General features: G+C 36.6%; 1 protein-coding gene across 1 annotated transcript; it reads left to right on the plus strand.

Moving 5' to 3' along the window:
* The first annotated feature begins 6,413 nt into the window (after positions 1–6,413).
* LOC120579532 (uncharacterized) lies at positions 6,414–11,748 on the plus strand. The gene is made up of 4 exons (XM_039831950.1): positions 6,414–6,502; positions 10,542–10,823; positions 10,905–11,382; positions 11,554–11,748. Exons 1-4 carry the CDS (start codon positions 6,414–6,416, stop codon positions 11,746–11,748), a joined length of 1,044 nt encoding a protein of 347 aa, XP_039687884.1.
* Positions 11,749–19,289: the final 7,541 nt, after the last annotated feature.

The following is a 19,289-nucleotide window of genomic DNA, read 5'->3' on the forward strand; positions in this document are numbered from 1 at the left end:
CACTAGTTAAGGAAACAAAAAAGGAAATATTTGCATTAAAAACATCATTCTATACACTTTTTAAACTTTGACTACATGATGGGATAAAACCGCAAGTGCACGGTTCTACCGAAGTAGTAAAAAGAGTGTCGTTCTGATAGGGAGTTATGAATTCAATTAACTTTTAACAATGATTAGATTGAAAGTTTAAAAGGTAGAAAGTTGTATTTTTGTTTAATTAAAAGAAAATAACAATAATAAAATAAAAAGAGCCTTGGGATTATTGGTCCGTCATGGCGACAAATCTTTCACAAACCAAAACGTTAAACCTAGAACCTTATGTTAGACCTAATTTCTAAAGACAAGTTTCTCTTATGTTCCTCTAGCAATCAAGCCTATTTCGCTGACTTGATTACTATTAGATTTTGGTTCCTCTAGGAACATTTAGCTGACTTGATTACTATTAGAATCCTTGAAGTTCGAAAATTATATGTCTTAAGGATTGCAAAGACTATTTCGCTTCCTTTGTAATCCTTGTCTAAATTCACTTGTTCGAATATCAAAACTCCACTTTCGTTTTATGAATTGATATTTGAGATGATGGATTAACAATCATCAAACCCTCCACTTTCGCTTCTACAGTTTGATAATGGTTAATTCATGTTAAAACGGTGAATTCAGATTAGAAATTAGGGTTACATAAAATTAGGGTTTAAAGCTTGGTTTGATTAGGATTATGTCATTAGACTTATCCAACAATCCCAAGACAAGAAGAGTCTACTCACTAACGTTCATTGTAGACATAGAAGAGAAGAAGAAGAAGAACATAAAATAAAGGTTGAACTTTTATATAAAGAAACAATGGTCACTTATTATTTCCAATAACAAAAGATGAATGCTATTGATAGCTAGCTACTCTATTTATAGTCTTATATCGACTTAAAACCTAAGCAACTATTCAATAGAATGTTCTACAAGAAATCACGGGCTCTTTGGTCAAAACAGGTAGCTTGTTTCTGAAGCAAAAGCAGCAAAAGAGAACCCTGAAGCTTGGCACGGCCGTGCCAGTGGGAGCACGGGCCGTGCCACCTCTCTGACTTGGGGAGTGACATATTTTTGTCCCATATTTCGTATTTTCATCCCGAATCAGCTCCTAATCCTCTTTCTTTTGCTCCAAGACTCAATCTATCAAACATTCGTTCTTGAAATATAATAGTATGCAATTGAAGTAAAATAGTTCTAAAATGAAACAATATTTAAATAAAATAAACTTAAATTTAAATAAAACGCAATCAAATATTATACTAAAATAACTAATTTATGACTCATCACTACACAAGTTTCAAGATACTCATACTATATTTGATTTCCTTAACCAGTGCCCCGGAGGCACTCGTTAACATTTTCCAAATATTAATTCGATTACGTTAAAATTTCAGGTTAAGTAAGAATGATTCAATTGCTTCAAAAAAAAGATTCTAAGAAAAGCTACAAAAAAGAAGAATTGATATTGTTTCTAGCTGGAGCCACAATTTTATTTGTTATGTTTTTTTAATTTTTAGTTTTTCTTTTTTTATGAGAAAACCATTGTGATTATTAGTTTTTTTGTGTTAAGAAGGATAATTTATGTCATTTTATATTTTAATGTTACAGTACTTTGCTTGTCCGTTATTTAATATTGTGACTTATATATATATTCTAATATAATTTACTTTTGAATAGTTATAACAATTTAAATTACAAATGTGATTGATACTAATTTTATTAGAAAATAAAAGTTAAAAAATAAGCATTTTTATTAAATGACATAAGTTGTTGGGAAATGTAATTTATACCAACTACTCTGACTGTTACGATTAATAAAAAATAGCACCAATTTGTTTTGTTGACTAAAAACAACTTATCGAAACGAATATAGTCATTGTGACAAAAAAAAAAAATAGCAGCAACATGTATTGTTAACAAAAAGCAACTTATCACAACAACTTTAGTTATTGAGGAAAATACTTTATCGCAGCGAATATAGTCATTGTGACATGTGACATAAGTCAACAATAAGTGTCGTTGCAAAAGTATTAGTTTTCACAGTGACATCAAATGTCGTTGCAAAACTTTTCGCAACCACACTTATGCCAACAACATGCAGGCGATATTTTTTTCGCTGGGAAAAGCACATTTCACAGCAACTTTTCATTTTTCTCAACGATATATGTCGCTGTCAAAAACCTTCTTTCTTGTAGTGTGGGCAGGTGCGGCATAGGGACATGGTTAGGTTTTCCGATGGCAGGTCAGGGTTGCGTTATGATGAGCAGGTGCAATTTGGTGGTAGGGTTTCCAATTAGTATGGGAGTCATGTAGCTTCAGCATAATGGCATGGTTCTGAAGTTGTTGAGTACATGAACAAGGCATCCTTTTATGTTACCAATTTTCCTGATAATATGTCGTTGTTCCATTTGAGAGAAGCTTTTGAAGTATGTGGAATTTTAACAGATGTTTTCATAGCAAGACACCACAATGTTCGTGGGCAGGAATTTGGTTTTGTGAGGTACGTAAAGGTGAAAAATAAGGATAAATTGTCTAAGGCTCTGAACAATGTTTGGTTCGGTGATTGTCGTGTTTGGGCTCGTGAAGCGAGGTTTGACAAGTTTGCACATTGAAGGGGAAGCTAGGGTTGTGAATGCTGTAGGGATGGAGGAGGGAGGAAAGGATTCGGTTTTTATTGTGGTTAAGAGTGATGGAATAAGAAATGTCAGAATCGCAAAACAGAAGGAGGTTGTACAGGGCGTTGGGGCGGTTTCTTTGAGAGTGGGGGATGTTGACGTACCAGTCGGAGGTCAGGAGAGGGGAGCGAAGGTCAAAAAAGTGGCTGTGGTGGAGAAGAATGCGGGAGGGAAGGAGGTGGCAGAGGTGAGCAAGAGTACGGATCAGGTTGGTGTGGCGGAAGGCATGGATGGTCCTAGCAAGTCTATTCGTTGCGAGATGAAGAGAAAGGAGGCTGATACGTCAGTGATTGTTAAGGAGCAGCAACGATCACACTACATTCCAGTATTTCATTCTCGAAGCCAAGACTTGAAATGGGCTCATTCTGGTTTGGTCGCAACGGTGTTGGAGGAGGAGTCGACATTAGCTATTCAACAAAAAATGGAGGATGCTGGTTTTCCCAAAGTTGTCATTACACCAATCGGGGGGGATCGTGTGTTTCTTCATTGTAATGAAGGTGAGGAAATGTGGACAATTTTCAATGACGCTATTCATTTCTTTGGGATGATGTTTAGTACAATTAGAAAGTGGTCGCCGTCGGAGGTTATGTATGAACGGGGAGCTTGGTTGCATGTTTATGGAATTCCTATTAATGCTAGGTCATAAGATTTTTTTTTCAGATTATGTGTCTTGGATACGGGCAGATTTATACGTTCTGATGAATGCACGGTTGATAAGGCAAGGTTGGATTTTGCACGTGTTCTTATTTCGACACCACATATAGAAATTGCGAACACAACAGCTGCATTTCTTATTGATAACTGTAATTACATTGTTATGTTGGTGGAGGAGTGGGGATGCAACTTGGGTGAGGATGCATTTATGACGGAGGAGGTGATCGATTCAAGACCAGAAACTTTGTCGAATCCGAGTAATGTGAATGACTTAGATATGGTGCAAGGGGAGTGGGAGTTGGATGAGTTGGTCACTGATTTGCATAGAGAATGGGGGGATCATGGAGGGCAGCATGTTGGGTCAAATACTAAACAAAATTTATGTCAGAACCAGCAAACTAATTGTAACACCTCGTTACCCAAAAGCAATTAATAATTAAATACACAACATCAGAGTTTAACCCAAACGGGCATGTCACACTACATTTATCAAAATTTCTTAAATAGAATATAAAATCTATTCATTAAACATCCATAGTAATCAGCATTTAATCAGCAGCGGAATATTATCATCAAACATCAACAATTGTTTAAACCTCCAAAATAATATTTTGGCATTAAGCCTTAACAGGAATAAATCAACCAACAAAGGGCCACATCATCAAGTTCCAAAAATTGATACATAGGAAAGAAAACAATAAGAAATCTCATCCCACGTATCAGAGCCCTAGACACGACACTTGAGCCACCACCGACTACTCAAGATCACCTGCAAGTTACCCATAGGAAGGGCAACATTTTCAAGCAGAAGGGGTGAGATTCACAACAATAAAATATAGATATTAAAATCCTCAATTGAATCTAACACCCTATTAAACATCAATACATTAACTTGTAAATATAAATATATATTTCACAAAACAACAACTTATCTTCAAATCATTTCATCATAATAGGTGTATAATTATACATACATCAACAACAACATCATCATCATCATTATAACAATTACCACCAACAACAAAGACTCATGCATGACATGACGACACCACTAAGACCCCTCAATAAATGCAATTATGCATGTGGTACCAAACAGGACCGAAGCCCTCACCGCTTTTGAATGGTTAAAGCATTCATCAGGACCGAAGCCCTCACCGCTGTGAACAACTAGTGCTCTAGGACATGAGTCCTCCCGCTGTTTATGCATATGCTATGGACCTACTTGTGTATATCTACATACAACTTGACCATGCATACATTCTCATATGACTCCGAAATCCATTCAACATGTATGATTTAATAATGTAACATACATAACAGCCATCAACAACATCAACAAACAGTAATCCAGCAATCCAGAAAGATGCACAACCAATCACAATTATGCTCAAACAACAACATCAATCATCACCATTCAAACAAGCACAATCAGCATACAAAACTGGGTAACTCGCCTCGCGAGCACATCTGCTCGCTATGGCGAACTCACAAAACAGGTTGCTCGCCATGGCGAGTTCGAGGCGAACTCGAGGCGAGTGAGATGTTAACGAGTTGTCACAGACAAAGCAAAATCTGAATTGTACCTCAAACCCGCAAGCAACAGTTGATGTAGCAGTTCTTTCACCAATTCTTTCACCGGTTCGTGAATCTTCTCCTCCACAAAATTCATGTCAGACTCAGCAAGCTAATAATGTTAACGAGTTGTCACAGACAAAGCAAAATTTTATGCATGATTGTAACTCAAAACCGCAAGCAACAACTGATGTAGCAGTTATTTCACCAACTCTTTCACCGGTTCATGAATCTTCTCCTCCACAAATTACAGGTACGAATATTGTTACAGACACGGGACCTTGGAGCCTTGATTGGTTGTCCAAAGTTCCTATCAAGGAAGGTGGTAATATTTTTACATCTACTCGTTCTGTTGAGTTTATTGCTGAATCTGATGCACGTTTGGAGAAAAATAATGCGTTGCCTTCGAAAGTTTTAACTAAGAAGAAGCAACAGGGTCAAGTAATAATTTCTGTTGGTTTTATGAAAAGAATAGCGAGAATGTCGGATGTCCATAGAAAGGATATTTTGAAAATTTTAAATAAAAAAAGAAGGAAAGGTAAGGGTAGGATGTCTGAGCAAAATTCAAAGGCAGCAGCGAATACTTCTGATTCCCTTAAAAATTCATATTCTTCAGTTAATAAGGATTGGGAGAACTGGGTAGTGTTTCATGGTAACCCAAAGGTGGTGTCGGAAGATGTTAGAGATATTGGAAAGGTTATTGGGGTGAATTATAATTGTGAAACTCTCAATAGCTTCAATTTGTTAACTAAAGATGGGAGAAAGGAGTGGCGGGCAGCAGGTGTTAGCGAGTTAGGGAGCGGAGGTGTTGGTTGTGGTGGGGATGATGGCGAGGGGTGTTGATGAGGGAGTTGGAGGCGGTTAGGGTGGAGAGTGGTTTCAATGAAAATTTTGTCTTATAATGTGAGGGGTCATGGCGGGGGGGAGAAGAGAGTGGAAGTTTGTCGTTTAGTAACTAAAAGATATTGCTTCAGCTGAAGAGTTTGCAATTTGCAATGTCTATGCTCCGTGTGATGCAGTGGCTAAAAGGGAGTTGTGGGAACAGTTGAATTATATTATTAATAATATTGGTGATAATTGTTTATGTTTGTGTGGGGATTTCAATGCTGTCAGACATGAAGAAGAATGTAAAGGAAAGGGGATTATTTTAGACAGGCAAATGCTGACATGTTTAATAATTTTATTGTTGATGGTGCTTTGATTGATTTACCTATTTGTGGTGCTTTTATTGTTTACTTGGTACCATGGTGTTGGTATTTCAATGAGCAGGTTGGATCGATTTTTACTGTCTGAAAGGTGGTGTGATGTTTGGCCAAATTGCATTCAGGTTGCTTTCCAACGGGGACTTTCTGATCATGTTCCTCACATGTTAGATGTTGATGATGCAAATTGGGGACCGCGTTCTCTCAGAATGCTTAAGTGTTGGGCTGATTTCCCAGGTTATGAAGATTTTGTTCGTGATAAATAATCTTCGTTTGATTTTTATGGATGGGGTGGCTTTGTGTTGCAACAAAAATTGAAAGTGTTGAAGACAGATCTAAAGGGTTGGCATATGCAGCATTCGAAGAATTTGGATGGTAAGATTCTTGAAGTTAAAAATCGTATGGCTCTATTAGATTCAAAGGCGGAAAAAGTGCCTCTTCTTGATGTTGAAATTGAAGAGTTACATGCTTTATCAGTTAATTTACATTCTTTAGCTCGGATTCCAAACAATATTAATTGGCAGAAATCAAGAATGCATTGGTTACAAGAAGGACATGCAAATTCAAAAAAAAACATGGTTATATGTCACACCGGTGGTGTCGTAATGCTATCAGTGTCGTGTCTGTAAATGGTGTTAATATTGAAGGTGTGCATAATATTAGAGCAACGGTGTTCAATCATTTCTCTTCACATTACAAATCTAGTGGGACATCTCGGCCAAGTGTTGATGGCCCGCATTTTCGACAACTTTCATATATTGAAGCGGGTAGTTTAACAAAGTTGTTTACCTTGGACGAAGTGAAGAAAGTGGTTTGGGACTATGACAGTTACAAAAGTCCCGGACCGGATGGTGTAAACTTCAGATTCATTAAACAATTTTGGGACATGTTGAAGGGTGATTTCATGACATTTTTGGTGGAGTTTCATCGAAATGGGAAGCTATCAAAAGGAATTAATTCTACTTTTATATCTTTGATCCCATAGGTGTCTAGCCCGCAACGGTTGAACGATTTTCGGCCTATCTCGCTGGTAGGGTGTGTAACAGCCCGATTTTTTGCTAGATTTATCTTTTAATTGTTTTATTATGTGTTTATGTGTGCTTGTATGTGATTATTCATCATTGGGCGCATTTTCAAGGATTTTTGTGTTAGAAGGGTAATTTAGTCATTTTGGATTTAGGGGTATTTTGGTCATTTTGTAAGAACGGGTAAATTAAAAGTTAGGTGAGAATTATTTTTAGTATTTGGTGAGAGGCATTAGTCTTACCGAGTTACTAGAGTAATAATTAGTATTTTACCGTTTAGTGACCGTTGGTGATATTTTACCGTTAATTGACCGTTATTAGTGAATTACCGTTGTGTGTGTAGAAACATTTTTGATTTGAATAGAAATGGGTTACGTCCATTAAGTTGAGGGTTAGGCCCGTTTATGGGACATACTATAAAAGTCTAGTCTTATGAGAAATTTCCACACACTTTCATTCATAAGATATTTTTGAGAGAGTTAGAGAGAGAAAGTGGGAGCAAGAGGAGAAAAGGGTTAAAGAGAAGAGAGAACTTGAAGAATCAAGGATTGGGAGAGAGCTAGGAGCAAAATTGAAGCCTAAGCTAGGGAGATTAATCTAACTAAGGTAAGGGGGTTAGAATTCATCATAATCATTTATTGTAATTTTCAGTTATTGTATGAAAAGTGCTTAATTGGGTGAATTAATTAATAGTTTATAAATGATGAAATTCGTGCTCTAATTATGATGTCATGTTTGGATGTATGAAGTTATGGATAATTGAATTGTTGTTAGTTGAATTCATGTTCAAAGTATGAGAAAATGGAATATGTTGAAAATATGCTTAATTGGTTGAATTATGCTTTGTTGTTGTTGAATTGTGATAAGTTTCATGATCAATTGATGTTGTTGCTGATATATGATGTTGTTGATGGGTATGCATGATTATGAATTGTTGTGGAGAAATGAGATGTTGTTGGTGATTTGGTAAAAATTGGTGAATTGGTTCTCATGCCTATTATTCTCATGTTTGTTGAATCTTTGTGAGTCTTTTTAGTCATATTGACCTATAAACATTTTCTGGAAACACGTTTGAGCATCATGGGATCAAAATTGGGGGTTTTGGGTGAAAAAGGGGTGGAACCCGTAACATTTTTCTGCAAATTTATGAATGGTCGCTTAAGCGAGCGCCAAGCGAACACGTAAGCGAACGTTCATAAAACTGGTTGCTTAAGCAAGCCATAAGCGACCAGGTAAGCGAGCAAAACTGAGCTCACTGGAACTCGTTCGCTTAAGCGAACCAGGTGGTCGCTTAAGCGAACTGCCCTTTTTCCAGCACTTTTGATTTTTGGTACCAGGTCTTAGGGGGCCAATCCAAGCTTTGAAAAATTATTTCTCCAACTTATTTAACATCTATTTGGACTCCTAATTCAACTGGAACAAGTCTTGCTCATTCAAATTGGGATTTTTCATTTGAGTTTGAAACTTGGAATTTTGGGTAATGTTGAATTTTGTTGAAACGAACTTTTGTGAACTAACTAAGGTTGCAAGTTGGGTCTACAGTTCCTATAGACGTAGACAAAGCTTGTAATGTTAGCTGGTTGTCTTAATCATGTCAAATTTGGATTTCGGGTGGGAAGTTGGAAAATGTAGAACTTGGATTTCTCATACGGACTTAAGCTAAACTTTGAACTAACGTTTAATAGTTTATAAGCGGCTTAAACTTATGAGTTCATAATTGATTAATACTATCTTGTGAACTACAAACTTGAACAAGTTATTTACCTTGGGTATTATTAATGTTAGCCGGTGCTACTTGATACGAATTTTTACCAAATATGATGCTTTTAGCCAATTGTCTAGAATCCTTGTGACTAGCCTTAATTGTCTAAATGAAGGTGTATGATGAACCGTGGATGTTGAATATGATATTTATCAGGAGATAGTTGATGTTGAATGACATTGTTGATTATTGATTATCATGATGATGTGTGATGATGAATCCTATGATTTGATTGTGTATGGACATGTTTTCTTGATAATGCAAATGTTGTGGAGATGATCAATATAATTGGGAGTTGTCCTATATATTGTGGTTAAAATTGTGAATTGTTGTCGCACTATCGAGTCCTGTTACATGTCCATGCATCATAGTCATGTTGAGTTTGTAGTTGTAAAAGGGTTGAACTCTTTTGGCTTAAATATGTATTTCATCCTTGCAATTAGATGTCGTTTAAAAATTGGTCCCTGTATTCGCTAATCCTTGCAAACTAGCCTTGCAATCATTAATCATTTAAAATTTCGTCCTTTAACCAACTTAATCACTGCCACGTTACTAATACGATGACGTGGCAATCACTACCACACATGAAATTCCAATTTTGCCCTTAAGAAGAGGACAAAATATTGAAGAAAGAATTGGAAACCTAGGGGTAAAATTGGAATTTCATGTATGGCAGTTATTGCAACGTCATCAAATTAGTGACGTGGCAGTGATTAAGTGGGGAGAGGGACGAAATTTTAAATGATTAAACAATGCAAGGGTAAATTGCCAGGATTAGTGATTACAGGGACCAATTTTTAAATGACCCCTAATTGCAAGGATGAAATACATATTTAAGCCAACTCTTTTACTTGGGAGATTATGTAAGACGGGTGTGAAATCTTACATACAATGTTTTTGTTGCATCGAAGGTGACGACCTTGAGGTGATATGGTACCACATGCATATATGTGTCGGACTAGGTGCACATCATGACATGAGTCTTGTTTTGAATTGTGATTGGTGATTGTGTATGAATAACTATGATTTGGTGATTGTGTATGAATAACTGTGATTTGGTGATTGTTCATGATACATGTGATTGGTGATTAACTGATGTGAGAAATTGGGATTATGATATAAGTATTTATATGCGAATATTATTATTGATCAAGTACATGATGTTTATATTGAATTATTCATGTTAACTGTTATGTGGATTATGATGACATAATACTTACCCCCAGTGGTTTTGACTGCCTACCTGTCTATATGGATGGGTAGACGTTGTGCAGGATTAGTTGCTCTGGTGAGTCTTTTGTGCTTGGTGGATACCGGGAGCTTTCTCCGGTATCGGTGTTGTAGAGTCTAGGAGGCTCTGATCTAGGTGTTTGTCATAGTCTAAATTATTTATTTGGTTTATTGTTAATGATTGGAGATTTAGCCGTATGTTGGGATTTTGAGATTCATCTATGTTGATGTAGTATTGATTCCTGATATGTATACTTGGATAACTCTGGTTTATATTCCGCTGCGACTGTTGAAGTTTATATGCTTGCATATTGGTTTTGAATTTTGTATGATGACGTAGCATCTATTTCTTGAATAAATGTAGTATTCGCATGTTTAATTGCTTTAATAGAAATAGGAGTGTTACAGGGTGCATGTACAAGGTGTTAGCGAAGGTTCTGGCTAATAGATTGCGTTGTGTTATTTCCAGTGTGGTTTCCGACACTCAGTCAGCGTTTGTTAGAGGGAAACAAATATTAGATGGAATTTTGATAGCAAATGAGGTGGTGGATGAAGCAAAGCGCATGAATAAGGAACTTCTTTTATTCAAAGTTGATTTTGAAAAGGCATACGACTCCGTAGATTTGAAATATCTTGATGCGGTGATGGTGAAAATGAATTTTCCTACTATTTGGCAGAAGTGGATAAAAGAATGCGTTGGGACAGCAAAGGCATCAGTTCTTTTTAATGGATGACCGACATAAGAGTTTTATATTGAGAGGGGTCTTCGTCAAGGGGAACCTTTGTCGCCATTCTTGTTTTTATTGGCTGCTGAAGGGTTGAATGTGTTGATGAAAGCTGTGGTGGGGGCGCAACTTTTTACTGGCTATGGTGTGGGAGGTGCAAATGATGTCAGGGTAACTCATCTTCAGTTCACGGATGATACTCTTATAATAGGTGAAAAATCATGGCCGAATGTTCGTTCTATGACGGCAGTATTGCTTCTGTTTGAGGAGGCGTCGGGATTGAAATTCAATTTTCACAAAAGTATGCTGACATGTGTAAATGTTTCTGACTCTTGGTTATCTGAGGCCGCTTTGGTGATGAACTGTCCAAGGGGTGCTATTCCTTTTATTTATTTGGGCCTGCCCATTGGTGGGGACTCGAGGAAGATTAGTTTTTGGAAACCTGTTATTGATCGTATAGTAGCACATTTTACATATTGGAGTAACAAACTTTTGTCATATGGTGGCCGTTTGGTATTGCTGAAGTCTGTCATGTCCTCTCTTCCGGTTTACTTTCTTTCCTTTTTCAGAGTCCCTGCAGGTATAATTTCCTCTATCGAATCTATTTTTAATTTTTTTTGGGGGGGTTGTGAGGATTCTAGGAAAATCTCTTGGATAAAATGGGATTGGATTTGTTTACTAAAGGAGGAAGGAGGGTTGGGGGTTAGAAAGGTAGGAGGAGCTTTTAATTTATCTTTGTTGGGGAAGTGGTGTTGGAGGTTGGTGAGTGAGAGGGAGGGGTTGTGGTATAGTGTGTTGAAAGCTCGTTATGGTGAGTCGAGAGAGCGCATAAAGGATAGGGATAGGCGTGGTTCTCAGTGGTGGAGGGCGATTTGTTGAGTCCGTGATGGGGTGGGGGAGGGTGTAGGGAGTTGGTTTGAGGAGAATCTTCGTAGGGTAGTTGGCAATGGTCGTAATACGTTGTTTTGGTTTGACTGTTGGGTGGGGGAAATGCCTTTGAAATTAAAATTTCCTCATCTTTTTGATTTGGCGGTTAGTAAGGAGTGCTCGATGGAGGAGATGTGGAGGTTGGGGTGGATGGAAGGTGGTAGGGTGTAACACACTGTTTTCCCAACATAAAAATTTCTTAACAAATATCAGAGTAAACATCACAAACGGGATATCACATTTCACATAATCATAAATAGTTAAATAACAATTTAACTTTCAACAAAAATACTTCAATCATCGCAGCGGAATTGGTTCATCAATCATAAATAAGTTTGGCATGCAGGCCTCATCGTAACATCTCAATAAATTCAGTTTAAACAACTTAAATCATAAATATCATAGTCAATACGTAAAGGAAATGAAGCATGCAATCATAAACCCCATCCCGTTACGTATTAGAGCAACCTAATCGACTCAGTGAGGAATAAGTCACTCACGACAGCAACACAACACTCTAAGCTCGATCACCTACAAGTTACTCATACGAAGAGCAACATTTCCAAGCAGAAGGGGTGAGATTTCACAAAACAATAATATTAATCAATATAATTCAACAATCGTAATTAACAACATAAATCTTCAACATAAGCATCTTAAACATCATAGCATCATGGATAATAATATATCATGTAATCACTTCATTAAAACATCATAAATCTCATATCATCTTAACATCTTTCATCATTGACTCGACTATGCGACTATGCAACTTAGACCTCTTTTATGCATGTGGTACCATTTCAGGGCATGAGCCCCCATCACTATTTGAGTATTAATATACTTCCAGGGCATAAGCCCCCATCGCTATTTGAGCTAAAGCTCCATCGTGTTGAGTGCAAAGCTCCAGGGCATGAGCCCCCAACAAATGTATGCTAATGCATGGACTCGATCTCTTAAACATCATAATCATCATCTCTTATTTATCCAATAATTTGGAGGTTCAACATCATCTTGATCATCTTTTACCAACTCATGCAACTTGGTTAAATAACAATAGCAGCATAGGCAGATTACAACAACAGTATGACATCATATAAGGATATCAAATAAAACAAGCATCATCTCAATCATTCATTCATAATTCAATTAATGCAATTAAACATTATATCACATCATATTCAACACTAACATCTCATAACAGGATCACAGGTTGCAGTTAACTTCTTATATAGGTCTCATTACTACCCAAGGGTCCATCTCTAATCAAATTATGCGACAAAGATCGCAATATCCTCACTTGCACTCAGTTCTGGAAGTGCTCACGAGGCGAGAGCATCTGCTCGCCATGGCGAGTACAAGCCAGATCCCCAACAAAGGTTGTTCTAGGTTAAACCAGGTTCAATCTTGTTCTAAGTTATCATTTAATCTTTAATAAATATCTTCAGGCACTCAAAAACATCTAAGGTTCAACTCAAAAGTCAAAACTACAAAATCTTACATGCTCTCTGGTCATGCTCGCTATGGCGAGTTCAGTTGTTCGCTGTGGCGAGCTGCGACGTGCAACTCGCGAGGCGACGGAAATTGGCTCGCGTGGCGAGCGATGAACTTCATCACTCGCGAGGCGAGGATCATCGTTCGCGAGGGCGAGCGATGAATATAGGCTCGGGCAGAAGTGAAGTTTTTACGAAAATTCATCTACTCTCATGGTTTCAAGCCTAATTTCGATCTCTGAATTCATCTTAATCATTATCTAGGGTCTAAGGACGGTTTATACATTAATCTAACAACTTATCATCATTGGATCATCAATTTCATCTATTAACCCTAATTTCATAAACTTCTTAATTCAATCCTAACTTGTTAATTTGATTATCAGAATTACATGGATTAATAAAACTGAATCGTTAGTCTCACCCTTACCTTAATTGATGAAAATCGCAGCCTTCCTCTTGTCTTCTTCCCTTCTTTGGCTTTTTCTCCCTTTTCCAAAGTTTTGATCGAATGTACAAAATGTTTCTAAAACCTAGGTCTCTCTATTTATACCTCCTCCAGCCATCTTATCTTATTTCACTTTCTCCCCCAAAACTCTCTAAAATCTCAAAACAGCCCCTAGCTAAATATTTTATTTTATTTTCAAATCTTATTTTATTAAACAACAAAATAATTCTCATCTCCTCATAAAAATCGTCACATCACATAAATCATCTAAAATCATCGTAAATCATCTAAATCATCATAAATCACACATATATTATATAAATATAATATAACTCGTCTAGACTCAATTAAATAATTAATTAATTAAAAGTGGGCGTTACAACTCTCCCCAACTTATAAGATTTTCGTCCTCGAAAATTTACCTCATGCAAACAACTCTGGATAAGACTCCACCATCTTACTCTCAAGCTCCCACGTCAAGCTTTCACCATTCGCTCTGTCCCAAACGACTCTCACAAGAGGTATCTCCTTGCCTCTCAATGTCTTCACTTTTCGATCATCAATCCTCACCGGTAAAGTCTCTACCGTAAGGTTGTCTCTGACTTGCACATCATCACTCTGGATCACATGAGATGGATCCGGAACATACTTCCGAAGTTGCGACACATGAAAGACATCATGCAAATTCAAAAGATGCGGTGGTAATCCCACTCGATACGCCACCGTTCCAACTCTTTCTGATATCTGATACGGACCAATGAATCTCACAGTCAACTTCTTTGACTTCAAAGCACGTCCAACTCCAGCCACAGGAGTGACTCTCAAAAACACGTGGTCTCCTTCTTGGAACTCAAGATCTTTCCTACGCTTATCATGATAATTCTTTTGTCGACTCTGCGACGCTTTCATCTTCTCTTGAATCATCTTAATTTTCTCAGTAGTCTGCTGAACAATATCTGGTCCTAAGACCACTCTTTCTCCTAACTCAAACCAACACAACGGAGTTCTGCATCTCCGACCATATAAAGCCTCAAAAGGTGCCATTCCAATACTAGAATGGTAACTGTTATTGTACGTGAACTCTATCAACGGAAGATGACTATCCCAAGTTCCCCTTTGCTCAAGTACACAAACTCTCAACAAATCCTCTAGCGACTGAATCGTCCTCTCCGACTGACCATCTGTCTGCGGATGATACGCCGAACTCAATCTCAACTTAGAACCCAGAGCCTCTTGCAAACTCTTCCAAAATCTAGAAGTAAATCTTGGATCTCTTTCTGATATAATGCTCGAAGGAACACCATGCAACTTCACAATCTCCTTAATATAAATCTCTGCCAACTGAGCAACAGGAAAACTGATATTAATCGGTAGAAAATGAGCCGACGTCGTCAATCTATCAACAATCACCCAAATCGCGTCATTCCCTCTAGGAGTATTCGGCAAACTCGTCACAAAATCCATGCATATACTATCCCATTTCCACTCTGGCACATCTAAAGATACCATCATACCAGCAGGTTTCTTATGTTCAATCTTCGACTTCTGACAAACCTAACAGGAATACACAAACTGCGCCACATCGCGTTTCAATCCAGACCACCAGAATATCTTCTTTAGATCGTGATACATCTTCGTAGCTCCCGGGTGAATACTCAAGCTACTTCTATGACTCTCTTCAAGAATCATTTTCTTCATCTCTTCATCGTCAGGAATACAAATCCGACCTCGAAATCTCAACACACCATGGTCATCGACCTTAAAGTCACCATCTTCAGTCTGATTACTAGCAACCAACAAGTCTACAAACTTGACATCAACTTTCTGTGCTTCCTTGATACTTTGCAGAAATTCACTATCAATCTTCAGCATTCCCAGTTTTACACTCTGATATGAGCACTCACAAACTAAGCTCAAATCTCTAAACTGTTCAAGCAACTCGAACACTTTAACCATCATAGCGGACATATGCAACGTCTTCCTACTCAAGACATCTGCAACAACAGTAGCTTTACCTGGATGATAATTCAAACCAAAGTCATAATCTTTCAACAATTCAAGCCACCTTCTGTAACACCCCATTTTCCCAACATAAAAAATTTCGCATAAATAATCAGAGTTTTTCAACATAAACGGAATGTCACATTCTTTTCTTAAAATCATAAACTGAATAAATAACTATTTATCCTTTAAAATTCAAATACAAGATCTTTAATACTTCGCAGCGGAATTTATTTCAATAACTAAAACAGTCTTTGGCACGAAGGCCTCTTCATAAATGTCTCATAAAAGTCCAATCTAAAAACATAGTCATAAATCTTCAAAAACAATACGTAAGGAATAGAAAAGCAATAACAAAGTTCCCATCCCGTTACGTATCAGAGCACCTAAGACACACGAGAAGGAAAGCTCACACGACATCAACTATTCTTGGTTACCTGTTAGTTACCCATGGTGGGCAAACAGAAGGGGTGAGATTTCACAAACAATAATATTAAGCATATAATTCATCAATTACATTTAACAACATAACCATCATCAATCATATTTAACAACTCATAGACAACATCATGTAATCATCATAATATTCATCATAGATAATAATATATCATAATTCACTTCTTTAATAGTTCATATCACAGCTTTAAACAATTTCATGATTTAACAACTTAACAACTCGACAACTTGATAACTTGACAACTTGACAACTTAACCTCTTGACTATGCAACTTAATCTTCTAATCATGCATGTGGTACCAATCTTTGAGCGTAAATAGGCTCCCAGGGCATCAAGCCCTCAACTTTATTTGAGCGTAAAAAGGCTCCCAGGGCATCAAGCCCTCAACTTAATTGAGCAAAGGCTCCAGGGCATCAAGCCCCCAACAATGAAATGCTAATGCATGGACTCGACCTCTTAACATCTTAAATCGACAACCTCTTATATAATCCAATAATTTGGAACTTCATCATCTTAATCAACTTAGACCGACTCATGCAGCTTAGTTAAATAACAACAGCAATACAACAGTATACAAAAACAGCATGACATATAATAATATCAAATGCAAGTCAACAACGTCTCAATTATTCACATATAATTCAAGTAATGCATATACAATTACATCACAGTATAACAACATCAAATAATAATCAACATCTTAAAACATCATATATACATATAACACTTCATCAATCATGGACAATATCGTATTCACAACATATACATTCATATACTAATTCATCAATCATATTCAATTATTCACTCTGACCTACGTGCAGTAATTTGACTATAACTCTAGTTCTATAAATCCTTTTGAAGTCAAACCAACGGCATTAGAAAGCTAACATTTATACCTACAAATTTCGTGTTTACACTTAAGACCAATTATGTACTAATCAATACCAGTTTTCATTTCAAATTCGGACAAAGTTGTGCTGAAATTCATAAAAATTCACTAAGACCTCCTTGGAGTATTTTCATCATAACTCCTAAACCAAAAATCATTTTTACGCCAAACCAAAGCCATTGGAAAGCTAACAAAATTATCTACAACTTTCATTTTTACACTAAAACCCAGTTCAAAACGGAAACATGTGAAAAAGACGCAAGAACATGAAACAGAAGATGCTGTCACTGTGCAGCTCTCGGGAAGAACCCATTTTTCACCCAAAAATCCTAATTTTGACTTCCCAATGCCTAAATTTGATTCCAAAATTTGTCTAAACATTTATATACATCAAAAGAGACTCGAAACCATATAAAACTTGACCAAAAACATTATTTTAGAAAATCATCAATTAACCACTTTTAACCCTAATTCCCAAATTCTCAAAAACTAAAACCTACAACATGTTAAATACAATTTTCAGAATCATAGACCCAAGATTATTGAATGTTAGTCCCACCCTTACCTTATAGATGAAAATCGCAGCACTCCTAGGTCTTCCCCCTCTCGGCTTTTTCTCCCTTTTCTCCAAAATTGATCGTACGTTATGTTTTTTCTAAATTAGGTTTCTCCTATTTATAACCTTTTTTCTATTTTATCTTATTTCTCTTTCTCCCCCAAAACTCTCTAAAATCTCATAACAAACTCTCAACTCAATCTTATTTCTATTTTCTAATCTTATTCTATTAAATAATATAATAAACCACTTAATAAGTCACATAATCATATAAATATATTCTAAACTCTTCTTAATAAATTCTAGACTCAATTAAATAATTAAATAAAACAAATAATTCAAAGAGGGCGTTACAACTCTCCCCCCTTAAAAGAATTTCGTCCTCGAAATTCAGAGCACAAAAGAAATGAATTCAATTATTGCCTAACCATCTTAAACCATATATAGCTAAATAGAAACTTCAACAAAAAAAGTAAACCACATCAAATTTAGTCAATCAAACATGATCACATAATAAACATAACCATTAGTCAGAAAACACAACAACAATCAAGACAACATAAGACAGTATTTCAATTGTCACACGACTTGACACGACTCAACTACTTGGCCGGACGGACCGACCTGCTCTGATACCAATTGTAACACCCCATTTTCCCAACATAAAAAATTTCGCATAAATAATCAGAGTTTTTCAACATAAACGGAATGTCACATTCTTTTCTTAAAATCATAAACTGAATAAATAACTATTTATCCTTTAAAATTCAAATACAAGATCTTTAATACTTCGCAGCGGAATTTATTTCAATAACTAAAACAGTCTTTGGCACGAAGGCCTCTTCATAAATGTCTCATAAAAGTCCAATCTAAAAACATAGTCATAAATCTTCAAAAACAATACGTAAGGAATAGAAAAGCAATAACAAAGTTCCCATCCCGTTACGTATCAGAGCACCTAAGACACACGAGAAGGAAAGCTCACACGACATCAACTATTCTTGGTTACCTGTTAGTTACCCATGGTGGGCAAACAGAAGGGGTGAGATTTCACAAACAATAATATTAAGCATATAATTCATCAATTACATTTAACAACATAACCATCATCAATCATATTTAACAACTCATAGACAACATCATGTAATCATCATAATATTCATCATAGATAATAATATATCATAATTCACTTCTTTAATAGTTCATATCACAGCTTTAAACAATTTCATGATTTAACAACTTAACAACTCGACAACTTGATAACTTGACAACTTGACAACTTAACCTCTTGACTATGCAACTTAATCTTCTAATCATGCATGTGGTACCAATCTTTGAGCGTAAATAGGCTCCCAGGGCATCAAGCCCTCAACTTTATTTGAGCGTAAAAAGGCTCCCAGGGCATCAAGCCCTCAACTTAATTGAGCAAAGGCTCCAGGGCATCAAGCCCCCAACAATGAAATGCTAATGCATGGACTCGACCTCTTAACATCTTAAATCGACAACCTCTTATATAATCCAATAATTTGGAACTTCATCATCTTAATCAACTTAGACCGACTCATGCAGCTTAGTTAAATAACAACAGCAATACAACAGTATACAAAAACAGCATGACATATAATAATATCAAATGCAAGTCAACAACG

Source organism: Medicago truncatula, chromosome 3 (assembly GCF_003473485.1).
Source record: "Medicago truncatula cultivar Jemalong A17 chromosome 3, MtrunA17r5.0-ANR, whole genome shotgun sequence".
NCBI lineage: Eukaryota > Viridiplantae > Streptophyta > Magnoliopsida > Fabales > Fabaceae > Medicago > Medicago truncatula.

Coding starts and splice junctions, on each gene's coding strand:
- LOC120579532 (XM_039831950.1), top strand. CDS start 6,414: ATGGGGTGGCTTTGTGTTGCAACAAAAATTGAAAGTGTTGAAGACAGA. Junction 6,503..10,541: donor GCATTCGAAGAATTTGGATG/GTAAGATTCTTG, acceptor TAATAGAAATAG/GAGTGTTACAGGGTGCATGT. Junction 10,824..10,904: donor TTTCCTACTATTTGGCAGAA/GTGGATAAAAGA, acceptor TTATATTGAGAG/GGGTCTTCGTCAAGGGGAAC.